Here is a 17,378-nt window from a genome sequence, read left to right on the forward strand (position 1 = left end):
TGTCACACCTATGAGCTTGGGAGCTAGTCTGCCTCCTCTCATAACGTTCAAACGCTTGTGGCCTCAGAACCCTCGTCACAACCACTGCACACCAGCACGTCCACACGTCCCGTCACTTGCTCACCGAGGAGCCTGCAGTGCCCAAGGCAGCAAGGCCCACTGCGCAGGCTGAGAAGTTGGGAGGAGTCTGTCAGCCTGAACCACCATTTTCCTGAGGGGTATTAGTTTTAAGAGCTTTTTTGATATGGAAAATTGACATCTAAAAATTCCCTTCGATCTGTGGTTGGTAACTTACCACCCACACTCTAACGGATGGAAGGGGACTGACCGGCCATGCTTAAGCTTGTACTTCTTTCAAGAAAAATCCACTTCATCCAGATTCCAGGTGAAAGCTTTCGGGGAGATCGCATCTGCTCTTCCAAGTCAGTCACTAGACGCGATGAGCTTGTCTCTGGGAAGAAGTGCTACGGGTTCTGCGTCACCCGAGGGCTGCAGAGGAGCCCTCCAGGATCCCTCCCACCTCTTCTGCAAGGGGCCCGTGCACCTGGGCCACCACCTCCCTCTAACCTGCAGGGGGCGCCGAGTCAGGTCTGAGCACAGCAGGCTTCTGGACGAGGTTTCACACTTGCTTAACTAGTACAAATCCTTCTCCTCTGTGCTCAACAGCAATCATCCTGATGGGCTTCCCGACTCTAGCAGAAGCCCCAAATAGACACACCTAGCGTATTTTAAATGGCTTTATTAAAGGCTATTAATATAAAATACAATCAAGTTACAAGTCATCAGTAAGAATGTTTCATTTTTTTTGGAAAACGTGTATCAAAGAAAGGGAGGCGCAAAGAAAGGGAGGTGGCTCTGACATCCCCGTAGGGTGCGACGCGGCCAGGGCTGGGTGACAGACCCCAGCTGTCCCCAAGTGGGAAGCACTCCCAAACCCAGAGAGCAGGGTAGGGACCACCAAGTGAAAGAACTGTAACTGTTTTCTGAGTTCCTGGGGCAGAGTTTGCAAAACACAGTCACCCAAAGCAAGACACTAAATCCTTGAGCTGAATCCCCAGTGCACAGAATGGGGGTGGGGTGGGGGAGACACCCAAAACCAAACACAGGCTTCAGCTGAAAAGTGTGTATTTTTAAAATAATAAATACAAACTTCTGGTTCTAGAAACTCCACCCTGATCCATGGTGGGGAGGAGGGAAGGTGGCAAACCTAAGAGTTTCATTTGTCCGTACTGGTATACACCCAACCTAAATTCCCCAGGGGGCAGGGCTGGAACTGTCTTTACACAGACCGCCCAGGGTTGAGAGACGGGATCTGCGGGTCAGGCGGGATGGACACCCACCAGCCTGTGTCCTCCAGGCCTTCACTTCTCCCTCTCACCGTCCCTTCCTTACTTTTGAAAGCAGGGCCAAGCAACACAACTCTAGGATTTCCCAAGTTTTGACATTACATTTCGTCTCAGGAGGCCGTCTATTACGAAACTTTAAATGCTGTCGTAAGAGATAAGTGAACACCTCTGAGTAGAGGATCACAGGTGGCATTAGGGCAGGCAGAGGCTTTCAACCATCCCCACAGCCCCCAGCTCCCCGGAGAACATGAAAGGAATAGCTGGGCTTTGTGAGAAAGTCGGCAAGAAATCAGAATCATCTCCCCAGAGAACAGACAGATCATCTTGGGCTAACTGTTCCCAGATGTAGTTCGGTCCTCCCTGCTCATCAGCACCAAGGAACACAGACTCACACCTGTACGTCTCTCTCTCTCTCTTTTACGGAACGCTGTTTTCAAGCATGGGTTCTAAAACAGGCCACTGCCCTCCAGGCTGGAAGCGGAGGCAGGTGGTAAGCCTGGCTCAGAGGCTCCGCGGCTGACCCGAGGGGCCAGCACCTGGCCGTGCTGTGCCAGCTGGGATTTCCCTTTTCCTTCCCCACCATGCGGGACACCTTTTTTCCCTGGCATGTTTCAACCATCCTTAAATGGTACAAGAGGAACCAATATTTGCCATAATACAGTCAGTCACCAAAGCAGGAAGGTCATATCCACAACCCTAAGGGGCCAAATGAGGTTTAGGGACATAATGCAATTGGCAGAAACCAAATCAAAAGTTGGCTAGGCCACAACTTTGGCAGAAATGTTTTCCAGAAAAAAAAAAAAAAGTTGCCATGTGCTTTACCTTGGAGCCAGATAAGATATTCTGGAAATCACTTAAGAAAGTTGTACGAAACAGAAATGCATTTTTAAAGAGACACACTTTGATACTGAAACTAGGTGCTCACTGGCCGGACTCCCAGGGGTTAAGGCTTCGGGTGCGGAGAACACAGTGAGAGGCAATGTGGAGATCACACTCGGGCAAGTCCGGCAGGCTCACGCAGCTCAGGGCCACTGGTCAGGGTGGGAAGGGTGAAGGCCCACGCTCCTCCTCGCCCTTTCCCACCCACTTCGGGGGCATGGGCCACCTTGCTCCCCTGGGCAGCCTGAGCTGCCTCCACCTAAGCAGCAGTGGGTAGCAAAGTCTCGCTCCAAAAGAGGCCATTGCTATGACCACAAGGGTCTCCAGGGGGCGCTGCGGGGCGCTGCAGAAACTTGACTCGCACTTGTGCTGGTCGTCAGGAATGCGGGGAGAGGTCCATCCAGAGAGTCTCACCAGTCCTCGGATGGAGGACGTCCGCTGCCCCCGCCAGTCTCATGCTGGAAGGTTCTAACACAACTAATCAGAAGAGCCCCGTCCTCCAACACCTGCCATCTGCCTTTCCTCCTGCAGATGCCCAGGACATGGAACATCCACCAGGCCACGTAAGTAGCAAAGAACTTCCCAAAAGAAACCAGTACACACCCAAGAAAAGTGGTAGCCCTACAACGTCTAAATCTAGATACAAAATAATGAAAAGTTAATACAAAACTTTTAAACATGCAACTCTTCTTAAACAATGATGAACAGTTTGAATATGTATCAGGGCTGCTTAAAGAGCATCTCTGCTATGCGCCAACAGTCTGTTTCCTGGAAACATCGTGAGGGTGGAGGGTGGCACACGATGCGAGAAGGGTGGCTTCAGGAAGCCCTGGACAGCTGGGAACGTTGGGTGGGAACTAGGGGGGAGGAGGCTGTCATCTTTCTGTGGTCACAGCCAGCCAGCATACTCATGCCACCACGGCTGCAGACGTCACCAACAGCCACCCAACAAAGGTCACCCGATTAATAAAAGGGGAGAGGCTAAAGGACAAAGAGATGGAAATCACTTTTACGATTTTTGTGACACAATGAGAAAACTCCTTCTCTGAGTGGGGGGAAAATTGGGTGGAACTGGGAACAGAAGCTTTATGTACAAGATTGACGGAATTCCTTAACAGTCTTAAAAAATTCCAAATGCAAAACTTCTGTTATCAAATCATTGAAAATAGCATATATATCTGGCCTTACCAAAAACAGAAACATCTGGAAATCTGGACAAGGCAATATTTACCAGTTTCCAAATCATTAAGAAAAAAGTGTACAGAAACCAGGAAAATACACAGGGAAATATTGCCCGTTTTATCCTCCTCCGCCACACCACTTTGGAAAACACTTAGGGGTTCTTGGTTTTATTATCTTTTTTTTTGGTCTAACACATTTTACCAGTTGTCCAGAAAATCGAATCCTGTCTTCAAGACGACATTACTCGAGGTGACCTGCAGAAGAGACATAAACACCAAAGTAAGACACGGGTTTCTTTTTTTTTTTTTTTTAAGCTGTGCATAATCTAAAAACAGCATCTTATCTAAATTGACCCAAATGAAATCGCTCGCCTCCATGTCAGGGGCTCCCTGACCTCAATTTGCCTCAGTGCTGGGAACCAGAAAATGAAAGACTTCCATGTGAGCCACACTCTGCCAGGATCCAGCGCTTTCCCCGCTCTGTCCCCAGGCAGGTCTGCAAGCAGCTCACAGAGAAAAGGAGAAAAATGTGTCTTTTCTACCTGTGCACGGACAGGCATGTTGAAATGCAGGCATCGTGGAATAAGAGAACAAACAACAAAGACAGTCCTTCTGATGCTCTCTCACACAGGCACACGTATCCACCTGGTGGGCTGCAGCCTTCGGGAAGGACGCTTTGACACCCCGTCTTCCAGGGAGCTGGCAAATGGCAAAGACGCTTCCGTGGAGACAATGACACCAGCGGACTAAAGCAAGTTCCCTCAAAGCTTGTCTCAGGCCCGGTGTGGCTGCATCTGACACTGACGCAAAGTGAGCCACAACAGGAAAACCCAAACGAGTTCAGGCAAGTGGTCCTCTCTCTGCTTTCCTGCCCGTTTCCTCAATGAGGTTGGCATTTGACTCTGCTTTGCACCCAGAAATCCGTTCTCTCAGAGGATTTCACGTGCTGTCTGACTGCCCACTCCCTCTACACACTTTCCTGTGTCTCTTTACAATTAGGACTGTCACGTGTTTTATATAAAAGCTTCCTTCAGAGGAAGACCCAGGTGCCAAGTATCAGAGAAGGATCACCAGGGAGGCACAGCGGCGAGCCTGGCAGGCCTGTAAGAAGGAGCAGGTGGGTGGGAAGGTTAGAGACACAGAAGAGAGCAAAGACACGGGGTAGGGGGCCACCGCCAGCAGGACGGGGAGGCGCCGAAAGCCCTGGCTGGAGATGATGGGTACACCGAGGAGGACAGGCTGGAAAGATGAGGGGCCGCTGATGGAGGGTAGATGGAGCTCCTGTCATAGGGCTCCCCTTCTTCAGGAGGACAACTCACGAGGTCATCTGCTGAGAGAGGAGTGGAAGCACCTGGAACCCCATTCCAGGAAATGCCCAGATGATGACCACAGCTCAACACAAAACTCAACTGTTAAAACCGGACGAGGGATCCGAACAGACATTTCTCCAGAAAGGATGTACAAGTGGCCAATAAACAACATGAAAAGACAGTCAACATCAACATCCCTAACCAATGGAGACATGCAAATCAAAACCACGATGAGACCTATAGGTACCATCTCCCAGAATTGCGATGGCCGTGGTCAAAGAAGAAAGAAAACCAGTGTTGGCAGGATGTGGAGAAATGGCCCTCCAGCGCGCTGCTGAGGGAACGTAAGATGGCACCACCACTGCTGGAAACAGTATGGCGGTTCCTCAAAAAGTTAGACACAGAATCACCAAGTGATCCCTCCCTCCGTTCCTCTTCTAGCTGTATATCCCAAAGAATGGAAAGCAGGGATTCGAACTGAGATCTGTTCAGCTGTGCTCACGGCAGCATTGTTCACTGTAGCCAGGAGGTGACAGCCACCCACGTGGCCATCAACAGATGGACCAATAAACAAAATGTGGTAAATCCATGCAGTGAAATATTATTCAGCCTTGAAAAGGAAGGGCATTCTGCCACATGCTACCATGTGGATGAACCTTGAGGACATTACTGAGTGAGATCAGCCAGACACAGAAAGATGGATACTGTTATGATTGTACTTAGATGAGATACTAAGAGCATCAAATTCACAGAAGTATCAAGTAGAACAGGTGGCTGCCAGGGGCAGGGGGGAGGAGGGAACAGGCAGTTGTTTAATGGGTACAGAGTTTCATTTTTCAAGATGAAACAGTTCTGTGGACAGTGGTGATGGCAACATAACACTGTGAACGGATCTAATACCACAGGGCTGTACACTCAATACTCACATTTTATGTTATGTATATTTAACCATAACACACATTTTTTAAAATATGTGTTAAAAGAAAGGGAAAAAAAAGGACAGCCAAAGAGTCTGGATGGCACTAACGTGGAGAAAACCAGCAAGACACACACAGAGGAGTGACGGGGGTGCCCCTCAAATGTGCCAGCTTGCCTTGCCAATAGGTAACTTCCCCAGGCTCCAAAACCCAGACTCCATCCTAAAGACCCCTCTTTTCCTCCCTCTGGCCATCCTCATTTGTGAGCAGGTGGCCCTTTTCCATCCCTCCTTCCCTCCCCACCTCGGGACTCAGCAAGCACTCCCACCCATGCAGAAAATGTCTGAATGCCAGGAAGCATGAACGCTCTGGGAAGTGCTGTCCATCTCTAACATGGACGGGACACAGACCTTGTTTATGTTCTCACCCAGGTGCAAGAGCAATCCACGATTTTCCCCCAGGAATGGTGCTCAGACACGCCTATATCCAAACTATTGCTTTGTTCATCATAAAGCAATGTCTCAAAACCAAGGCCTCCCTTTGGAATATGATGACTTTGGGTTGGTTTATTTTATTTTTTTGTTTTTGTGCAATCCTCCAACACTGGATCCACTTAAACTCATAAGCAAACACTTCGTCTTCTCTTCACTGTCAATCTCTTAAGCAATGCAGACCAACTGGTACAGACAACGCTCAAGGCTCCCACAAAGAAATGGGAAAGCACTCAGAAGCTGCTCCCCTATTCTCCGGCATTGTCCCTTTCTTCAGGATGCATTCCTCCTCAACCAGCGAACCTCTCAGATCTTTTTTTCTGCTTCCCCCCAAAAAGAACTCCTTTCTCAGGATTCCTCCCCAGACACGTAACGCTATCCTGTTTGGAAATGAGTAGCTGCCAATCACTCCTTGAAGCCAGAATTTCCTGTGGTCCCTGAGAACGAGCACGGCTGCTCTTGGTAGAGGCTCGGCGGTCCTGCCTGCTTCCTTCCTCCCAACACCCCAGCCCGACTTCACAGACGGACCGGTCAGTTGAGTGGGTATCCAAATCCTTCCCACACTGACCACCCTCTCCGTGTGATTTCCTGTGCTCACTGCCCCGCTGCCGGCCCTCCCTTACCAGCCCTCACATAGCTGGGGAAGGGCAGTGCAACATCTATGTGTAGCAGGCAAACAAGTCATGGCACCCAGATGGACCCATGAGACACGTCTCCTTGCGTATGTGTCAGTTGCTGAGCTGAGTAACAGCCCAGCTCTCCTGATCCCTGAAGTCCCCCCAAGAACGGGCAGGAGGAAGAAGGGGAAGAAGAAAGAGAGGGCATCTGTGGCCCACCCATCCTGTCGGAGGTCTCCCCGGCTCACTCCTGGAGGGAGAGGTCACCCACCTGTGTTGGCATAGGTTCCGAGAACAGAGTGTCCTCTGCGTCCTCCACGTCCTCCTGCCGGTCCTCGGGAGAGGACAGCTTCCCCACGGGCTCGGACGGTGTGGCTTCCTTCACTGTGCTGGTGCAGGCCTGGATGGGCTGGGGTCTCTCGTGCTCGACGCTGACGCAGGGAAGGATGCGCTGCTCCTGGCGGAGGTTGCCGGGCCTTTCCACCTTGGCCTCCCTGTCCTTCAGGGCGGGGTCCTGCCGATAACAGGCAGGCAGGACCTTTTCACCTTTCTCCATGGACTTGATCTGGCTGGGGGTCAGCGACTGGAACTCGGCTTCAGGCCCCTCTCCCCGGGACCGCTCTGCATTGATCTTCCAGAAGGAAGCTTCCTCTTCCTTCCGGGCAGGACCCAGGGCATCCAGGCTGGAGGACTTGCCGCCCTGGGTGGACCGGAGGGCCTGTGAGCCCTGGGAGGCTTTCGACAGCTGTCTCGGCTCGCTGGCCGTGCCGCTGGTCGGCTCTTGGATGGATAAGGAACAGACACTGAACTCCATCTGACTCTACAGCAGGGACACAGAGGGGAGAAAAGAATAAGGCTTACGGTCCCCGCAACGGGCGTGCCAGCTCACCCCTCCGCCCGCCCGCCAACGGTAACGCTGGCTGTCATCCATTTGCTACAACTCTCTGTCCCGAGGGCTTATCTTCAGGACGGGGCCGTCTGCACACCCACCCTGGCACAAGCACGGACACCAAGGCCAGACCACACTCCACGCCACCAACAGCACAGAGACTCTGACTCGCTGAGGACTCTGGTCTCTGCCTGGTGAGCAGAGCACCCACTTGTCTCCTCACGGGGGAATCCAGTGCCTTCTAGGGGAGGGGCTGCTGGCAGTGACCGCCTCCCCGAAAACGATGAAGAAGGTGCACCCCACAGCGAGCGTCAGCACCCAGCCGCAGCGCCCAGGCTTGTCACTCCCTACCTACAGTGGCGGGTGGTGGACAAGGGTGAAAGAAACCAACAGAGCCAGAGCCCGCTCTTCCGGACCAAACAGCCGCGGGGACCCAGCCCACCCACCCCTGCCTGACACACCGTCTTCACAGCTGCTACGGACTGTGTGTCTGTGTGGCCCTCGAATTCACACGCAGAGGCCCTAACTTCCGAAGTGATGTATGAGGAGGTGGGGCCTCTGGGAGATGATCAGGTCACGAGAGTGGGGCCACCACGATGGGGTCAGCGTCCTTGTAAAGAAGAGACACAAGAGCAATGATCTCTCTCCCACCATCCAAGAACACGGTCAGGAGGAGGCCGTCTGCCAGCCGGGAACCCCACCACACGGGCAACCCGGACCTTCCAGCCTCCACAATCATGAGAAATGAATGTCTGTTGTTTAAACCCACCTCCCCCATCTGTGGCCTTTGTCATGGCAGCACGGGCTGGGCGAGACAGTGTGTCCTGCGGAGGGGTCCTCAGGGGAAACGCTCCCACTCAACGGGGCTCTGCAGCTCTCACCTCAAACCCCGTCCCATAAGCCCGGATGCCATCACCCACAGAGACCACAGGGCCCACACTGCACCTCAGTGTCCCAGAAATGCATTACTTGATCCATGGCTGCTCAGCGCAGTGACCTTGAACGACGCCAACGCTGTGCTGGAGGACACAGCAGGAGAGGGGAGGACACCTCAGCCCCCGCGGCCCCACACAACACGCTGGGGCATGCGGCCTCCCAGGCTCTGCGCAGCAAGCGATGTGTGGCCTCCACCATTTCTACAATCCATCTTGAATGTGCCTCTCTTCCTCCCTACTTCTCCCTCAGACCCCCTTCTTCTTCTTTTTTAAATAAAAGCAATAAAACTGTAATACAGAGGGTTTGGGAATTAGAAAAGAAGTCATTCGTAAGCTTTCCTGCTTCCGTAACCACTACGTTTCGTATTTTTGTGTCGCTGTTTTCATACATATATTTTACGAGGTTGCGATTCTGTTAGGCATATAATTTGGGGTATTGCTGGGGCGCCTCAGTGGTGTAGTCGTTTGAGCATCCGACCCTTGATTTTGGCTCAGGTCATGATCTCGGGGTTGCGAGACCAGCCCTGCGTTGGGCTCCATGCTGGGTGTGGAGTCTGCTTAAGATTCTCTCTCCCCCTCTGCCCCTCCTTCCCCCTCTAAAAAAACAAATAAGTCAATAAATAACTTGGGGTATAGTTTTTTTCACTTAATCATAAGCACCCTCGTGGTGTTTAGATCCATTATCTGTCCTGGGTACAAGCTATTTCATGGAGGAGCTGCCCCACCAGCTCCTTAACCACCGATTCCTAACGCACAATCGGCTACTTCTCATTCAGGCTGCCGCCACCGTCCTCATGCACACAGCTCTTCCCCACGCGGAACTAATGTCTTCAGATACCTTTCCAGAAGTGAAACATCAAAATGCAAAAGCTTTAAACCTTTCTTTTTATGGTTCTAGATGCAGACCGGCCGATCTGTTTTTTGGAGCCCCAATTTCTAACACCACCAGTGACACAGCAAAGTGTATGTCCAGTTATTGCTTCCACGCGGAAACAGTAGAATTTACAAACTGTGCTAACGTAACACACAAAACATGGTTCTTCATGACTTCAGTGCGTATTCCTTCGCTCAGTTTTACACAGAGTGCTCGCCCAGACTCTCACCAATGGGCAACGGACACGTTCGTTAGGGGAGGATGAAAGCATTCCTTTTCCCGAGCCACCTGCAGGCCCTGAACCCAGAGGACGGCACGTGCTCTCAGCCTGAGACTTCTCCTCAAGCCCGGACCCTGACGGCCAGAGGTCTCTCCTCAAGGCTCAGAAGACGAGGTGCGACGGGAGCACGAGACACTAAGTTTAAGTCCTGGGCACAGGCCGCTCGCTGTCGTAGGGAGAAGACGTCGAAGCTGGAGCTCCGCCCACTGCGGCACCCTGAGTGCATCTCACGTGTTGGGCACTTACCCTTCCTGTTGGGCTGGGTTTTAAAAAAAAATGTTCACTCTTACAAATGAGCAAACGGAGATCTGGAACAATTCAAGCAAACGTTCCCAGGTCACCAGCCCACCAGGTGCCGCTGATGTCCACCTGGATCCCCCAATTCCAGGCCTGAAGCTGTGCTGGGCACCACGCTGCGTATAAAAGCCACCGGCCAGCAGGGATGACATCCACATAAACACCAGAACGCCTCGACCGTGGCAGGATTCTGGTAAGTGTGATAATGATCTCATTTGATTTTTAAAGGGCTGTTTCTGAACAAACCACTCGAAGTACTCTGTGTATTTCCGGATTCCACAACAGAATACAGCGAGACTGTGGGCATAGAGATGACATTTTGTTTAAATAAGCAAGTTGCTAAAGATACCTCGGGAGTGGAGACCAAGGCTTAGAACAAGAGTTGACTTTGATCTGGAAATTGCAGAGTAAGGAAGGCACTTAAAACTGAGCACTTCATCAAGCCCCAGGCTTTTTTAGGATCAGCAATTTCTCCAGTGGGATCTCTGCTCAGAAGCCTCTGGAAGGCTAGGCTGAGCACTTGTGTACGTGGAGGGCAGCCATGGACCAAGCCAGGGACGCTGCAGAGAGGAGGCGGTCCTGGTGGTTCCCAGGCTGCTTCAGGCCATCGCTGGCAGGGCCCCCAAACAGCACCGGCTGGACGCGACAGCCTTGAACAGACCGAAATGAAGGACGCTGTGCCAAGGCTCCTTTGGCAATCAGAGACGAAGTGGCAAATCTCAGGGGACAGTGTCGTCTGGTTAGAGGAGACAGCTATGCTGACATTAGTGGCTACTTGGTTTGGGAGCTTTGGGGTGAAATGGGGAAAAAACTTACAGAAGAAAAAAAGTTCTAGCACATCTGCTTTGAAGCCTTTTTCCCTGGATATACGTTGTTTTTAATTTTGCGAAGAAAATAGGACTACGCTCTCCTTCTCAAACACAGTCCTCCCTGATCAGCAGCGCCGGTGCTGGGTCTTCACCCAGCAGGAAAAGGGTCCGTCATTTGTATTCCAAACACACGCCTGTTGGGAAGGGGCAGGGTGGAAAAGAGCAAAGGAGCAAAGGGTCCCCCCCCCATCTAGATCTCATCTCACTCAGCTTCAAAGCAGGAACTCCAGCAAAACGAGCGGAGCAGTGTCTGGGGGAGAACAAGGCCATTCCTCCCAGGACTGTACCCTCCTCTGGGATCGCCCATCCTGCCCTGGGGGTTAGCTGCCAAGGTGGCTCCAGACAGGGGGAACAGGGCCTCCGACTCATCTTCAAAGACGTGGAGTCTGGCAGGTCCTAGACAAGGGGCACCTTCCATTTCAGCCCCACACGCCATTTCAAAGGAGGCGTTACTGCTTTTCTCTCCAGCGACTCGCCCCTCCAGGTTTCCTCCCTGCCAGCCACCCCGCTGCTCCCCCAGACCAGGGCTCCCAGGGCTGCTCCTGCGAGCCGTGCTTCCCCCAGCTGCCAGACACCCAACCGGGACACTGACACGCACTGCCCACCCCCCTGTCCCAAAGCGGTCACCTGCCCTCCAACCCACTCCTCCTCGGTAAACGGCAAAACCACCCACCAGCCACCTAACCCTGAACCTGGGCTTTTGTCTTTTTCGGTAAAAAAGGGGGAAATAACCATTCTTGCCTTGCTAGACTGCCAGGAAGATTAAACAAACAGATGCCCCTCAGGGTTTGCGTCTTAGACCAGCGCCTGGGGCATAGTAAGTGCTCAGTAAACACAAGCTACTTCGCTCTTCTCCTCAGTTGTGCGTGAGGCGTCAGCAATACTCCTAGTGGGGCCCCCTGGGCTCCGGCTCCTCTGGCCCGGGGTGTGGCGCCTGCTGTCCGGAGCTGTAGGCAGTGTCTACGCCGGAACAGCAGAGCCGGGAGAATGCTAGTCCGGAGCCCCCATGCTGAGTGCCCAGCGTCAGGCCACGGAGTCCAGGCTGCAAAGCTCCCTACAAGTATTGTGGCCGAGCCACCGTCCTGTCCTGTGGACTCTCCCAGAGCCTGCTGTTTGGGACTGCTGGGGACTCTGTCCCCCTGCCTTCCACCATGCCTTTGAAGGTCACAGCGTATCAGAGGATCTGCAGGATGGGTGGGAGGGGTGCCCTTCGGACTCTGGAATAATAGGTCAGTGAGCGGGATGGGGACACCCCTGCCTCACGGAACTGACAAGGTCTAACAGGGGGGCCACTTCTGGACCCTGCGATGAGCACTGCAAAGTGGAAAGACAATGAAGTTCCAGAGCCCATTTTCTTACTTCTGGAAAGAAGGCCGAAAGCGCTGCTGGGAAGGGAGGTGCTGCCAGCCCCGTCCCCCAGCGCGGAGCAGCACTGAGCCGGGGCCCAGCAGCGGACGCTGTGTGTGAGGAGCAGCGGAGGGCCAACGACTCCAGCTCGGCCGCCCCGGGTGCAGACAGGAAGTCGGGGTGGGGGGATCCGACTCCGCGGTCTCACGCCATCCTCGAGCCGGGACATGGGGGAGTCGTGGTGACAGCCCACCCCGAACGTCCCCGGCACTAGCTGAAGCCCTAGGAAGGAGGCGCAGGGGGATTTCGTCCGGCCAAGCCGGGACGGGGCGTCAGTCACCCCATGTGGGGAACTGGGTCTCAGCTGGCCACGTCCGTTCTAAAAACAGAAAGACCACAACTGAGCCCAGTATCTATTTTTACACCCCACTCACTGGAGAGGAATGTGTAATATTTCAGCAAAGGGGGAGTGCACGCAGCCAAAACTAACTGTTTGGCTTGGCAGCGTCCGACAGATCTAAATTGTTGAGACAAAGCCTGCAGAAATGTTGTCAGGAAATATAATAGTTTACTGGAGCAAATCTGAATAAATCCACAAACCATTTAGCATCTCGTCTCCCCACCTCCTCCTCCAGAGAAGGAAGAGAAGGGGAAGATATGCAAAACTTTCAGAGTCACAAAACTAGTAGAAGTAGCAGCCCGACAGGAAAGACACAGCGTGACTTGGCCACTGGACACTGGGAATGTCAGACCCTGGAGGCAAGTGGGGGGCAGCAGGCCCGGTGGACTCCCCAACCCAAATCCCAAGGCACAGGCTTGGACCAGGGGCTAAGTAACATCCTCCTATACTTTTCCCAGGGAGCAAGGGGACCTACAGACACGTGGACGAATCCTGCTCTGGTCCACAGTGCCCATATGTCGGGCAGAGTGAGCCTGGGGAAAAGCCAACAGATGGTGGGTGCATAGGGGCCCAGGGGCCGAAGTTATAAGGTGGCCTCTGCCCTCCAGGGGCTTGTCCTCTCACGGGGACAACAGCAATGCCACGTTTTCATCTAAGAGGCGGCGTGGGGGCTACAACACAGGTTATGCACAAGGCCCGGATGTCTAGTCCACACCCCTTACCTTATGCCTTGATTTCCTTGTCTGTAAAACGGGGTTGTAGGGAGGCTCACACGGGGGAAGGCACCAAAGGTGCTCAGCACAGATGGGGGGCATGGGAGCCGCTCACCACTATGATGGGGAGAATCGTAAGAACCTGAGTTTGCAGCCAGTCTGGAGGACAGGCCGGACCTTCACGAACGGTTGGGGTGGGGGCTGAGCAAAGGCACTGAGGCAGGAGAGCACAGTGCCTGGGGGACGGGGCCGAGGGGCACAGGACACAGCAGCAGGAAAGACCCCCCCGGGCCAGAGGCACAGGGCTGGGGCCTCTGGGCTGAGGGAACAGACACATCACTCCACACTCGGAGACCCGGGAAAGGTCAGAGCACCACAGGGATCAGCTCTGGGTCTCAGGAAGGTGAGCTAGGGACAGCACAGGGGGTGGGGGGAAGGAGGAGGGAGAGCTGACTGCTGGCCAGAGATGGGGGGCCTCGGTGAGGAAGGCCAGGAGACCGCAAGGACTTAGGCTCTGACGGGGGGACACAGGGCGGCTCTATGTAACCATGCTTCTCCAACTCTGGCGGGCGGTGAGGAGGGACAGCCAAGCAGAGCCACAGGATGGAGGCCAGGGCCTCCCCTATGCACAGAACATCCTGACAGAATGCCCTTCATGCAAGCCCAGCAGAGCCGAGCTCCACTCTCTCTCCGTTGATTGAAGCTGCCTGCCAGTTACTGTCTTCTCTGAGCTCCTCCGGGAATGCTGACCCACGGCAGGAACAGACACTGACCTCCCAGGGCTGGAAGAATCCAATGTGTGTGCCAATGCCTGACTCAGGGCACAATGCACAGGACATGCGACATCGTTCACTGACTTTTCAAAAATTCAGCACAAAGGCTCCTAAGTGCTTACTCTCCTTCCCAAGGAAGGAGCTGGAAGGCCTCCCTACTCCGGAAATGGTCCATACTGGCCCTCAGAGACCTTCTTATACGAAAGGAATCAAGGAACTGATCCCCACAAGCCAACTTACCATCCCCAGATAGGCAGTGCACACTGGGAGGGGGACCAAGACGGACAGAAAGAAGCCAGACAGCCCGGGCGGGGGCAGGGAAAGGGGAGGCACAGTGTGTGTGGGAGGGAGGGGGGGTGTCCCTAGAGTCCAGTGACCCAGCAAGGGCCAGGGCCTGACCTGCCTCTGCAGGCATCTCCTCTAAATTCCCCAGCCCAGACCCACTGGGGAATGTCAAGAATCCTCTCTGCTCCCTGCCTCCCTCTCTGGAGCATTCCAAGTGCTAAGTTCTTTCCTCTTGAAACAGCAGTAGCATGAGAGAGGAATCCACCGTGGGGGCCCACAGGCACCCCCCCAACTAGCTCACCCCCCAAGCTGATCGATGAGCGGGAAAGATGACCACCACTCACCCCCAGCTTCCGTGACGGAAGAGGGCAGAGAGGCAGGGGCTCTGGGCAGGTCAGCCTCAGAAGGAGGTGACACAGGTGGGCAGGATGGGCTGCAAGACGAAGCACGATTCAGAGAGGTGGGTGAGTGGCTGTTACAGACCTTCTGGCACTTGTGCAGCCCTCGCGGGTTCTCCTGATCACAGCTGCGTTTCACTGGCGCAGTGACCCCAGGTCCCACGCACAGGGCCAGCTCAGTCTCTATAGGTGGAACAACTGTGGGCTGGCCTAAAGGAAGGAGTCCACAGAGAGGTACGACAGTCGGCCAAGCACCCCCAAATCCCTGGCATTCTCGGTTCTGCCAACAGCCATGACCTTGGGTCAGGCGTACCCTGGCCTCAGTTCATCCATCGGGGGCTAAGAAGTCAGAGCAGAGGAAGAGCTGGGCACTTAGCTGGCACTCACTGACCGTCTGATGAACTGGGAGCACCTGGCTGCCTCAGTGGGTTAAGCATCGGACTCTTGATTTCGGCTCAGGTCATGATCTCAGGGTCCTGGGATGGAGCCCCGCCCCGCCACGAGCTCTGCACTCAGCAGGGAGCCTGCTTCTTCCCTTCCCCCTGCCTCTGCCCCTCCCTCTGCTCAAGCACACTCTCTAAAATAAATAAATCTTTCAAAGAAAGAAAGAAGGAAGGAAGGAAGGAAGGAAGAGAAAGAAAGAAAGAAAGAAAGAAAGAAAGAAAGAAAGAAAGAAAGAAAGAAAAGGAAAGAAAAAAGAAAGAAAGAAAGAAAGTCTGTTGAACGGAACAGATGGAGGAAGGCAGGAGCCTGTATCTACCAACACGTATATACATACGTCTAATGGGAAAAATGACGGAAGGAATGTGTTGCGGAAGCTTTTCTCCTGCATGAGTTTTGCCACCAAATGAAGCCATCCACTCACTGGACTCTTTTTCGAGTGCAGAAGTGTTTACTCATCTCTGAGCCTTAGCAGAACGTCTGACAAAGACTGGGTGTATTATAAATGTCCACTGAATTTCTGAAAAATCGATGAATGATGTCATAGAGACTGACTGGAGAAGGGAGGCTACCAAGGGCTGGGGGAGGGAGGGGGAAGCTGTTTAAAGCGGACAGAGTCTCAGTTTTGCAAGACAAAGAATTCTGTGGATAGAGGGTGGTGATAGTTGAACAACAATGTGAGCATAGTTGATACCATGGAACTATCCACCAAAAAATGGCTAAGATGGTAAATTTTATGTGTAATTTACAATTAAAAACAAAAAAATAGATAATGGATCAACAATTGAATGAAAGGACCCAGAGTCATGGCTGCTAGGGTGTAAAATCCTATCTGAAAAATGCCTACATGTTAACTACACTCAAATTCAAAAATTGTTTAAATAAATAAACTGCTGTAAATTCTCTGCAACTCACCATCAAGAGCTCGGATTTATTCCCTCACACCTTGAATCCAGGCTGGACCGTGCCTCGATATGACCAGCGGAACAAAGCAGGAGTGACACTGGGTGATTTCCCAGCCTAAGCTTCAAGAGGCCCTGTAGGCTTCTGCCTTTGCCCCCAGGGGACTCTTCCACCACCACGTGAAGCAGCCCAGGCTGGCTCGCTGGCAACTCAGGGCTGCACCCAGCTGCACCAGGCTGCCCCAGCTGCACCCAGAAGGAAGGTTATCCTGGAGAGGCCAGCTCCCACCGGACGGCTGTCAGATGACAGGGGAGCCATCCCGGCCAAGGCCAATGGGAGAACAGCCACTGAGCCCTGCCCACACTGCTGAGCCCCAGCATCGTGGGCAAATAAACGTCTGCTTTGGTCCATGAAGCTGTGGGGTGGTTTGCTATGCATCAACAGATGACTGACGGAGAGAAGAAGGCGTCAAACGAGGGAGAGCAAGAACCCGTGTCCAAGCCCCGAATTCTGCACCTGGAGATCAGAGCTGCCCCGCCCCGCCTAGAGCCACTTCTGTTTGCAGCTCTCCTAAGAAGTTCTCACCAGTCTGGAGGTCCCCAGGCAGAGCATGACAGAGCCAGGGAGGCAGGGCACTCGAGTTAAGGCTGGGGAGGTTCTTTCTAGAACCCGACCTTGACTTATGAAGACAGAGTAGGGACAAGCCTCTCTGCTCTCTGGACTGCTATTTTGCCTCTAAAGGTTCTAACACTCTACCAGGTAAGTCCGACCTCAAGGGATCAAACTAAAAGGTGAGGACCCGGAGTGAGCCTGCTAGATGGGGAAGCAAGCTGGTGCTCTGCTACAGCACCTATTAACTTCTGGAGGCTTCCCAACCAGGTTCCTAAGGGACTCGGCTCACAACTGTGGACACTTAGCACCAGCACAGGTGTGATCCTTGATCCTGTTAGCTGTCCTCGTTCTCGAGACACCTGGGCCCAGGCTGGCCCTGAGCAGCTGAGCCCCGTCTCAGCACCCGCCCCAGCCACGGCCCATCCTTGTCCCAGAATGTCGTCTGTAGCAAGTTAATAATAGATGGAATGTCCCATCTCGCAAATAGCAGATTAAGGAACATTTCACAAGGTAAATTCTTAATAGAGCAGATATTCTCAGGGGGCACAAGATGGATTTAGGACTTAGGACATTCTAACTCTTTTGACCTCTGTGCCTTTATCACCATGATACCATCAAACA

At 53.2% G+C, this 17,378-nt stretch overlaps 1 protein-coding gene across 1 annotated transcript in view; it reads right to left on the reverse strand.

Moving 5' to 3' along the window:
- Positions 1-724: 724 nt before the first annotated feature.
- Positions 725-17,378, reverse strand: part of CUNH1orf198 (chromosome unknown C1orf198 homolog) — a 32,416-nt gene continuing 15,762 nt past the window's right edge. The window contains exons 3-4 of the mRNA XM_026504199.4: positions 7,013-7,561; positions 725-3,661 (exon numbers count right to left, since the gene is read on the reverse strand). Of these exons, the coding sequence (XP_026359984.1) occupies positions 3,605-3,661; positions 7,013-7,561 (606 nt within the window). The 3' untranslated portion in view covers positions 725-3,604. The remainder of the gene's footprint in view (positions 3,662-7,012; positions 7,562-17,378) is intronic.

Source organism: Ursus arctos, unplaced genomic scaffold, assembly GCF_023065955.2.
Source record: "Ursus arctos isolate Adak ecotype North America unplaced genomic scaffold, UrsArc2.0 scaffold_7, whole genome shotgun sequence".
Classification (NCBI taxonomy): Eukaryota; Metazoa; Chordata; class Mammalia; order Carnivora; family Ursidae; genus Ursus; species Ursus arctos.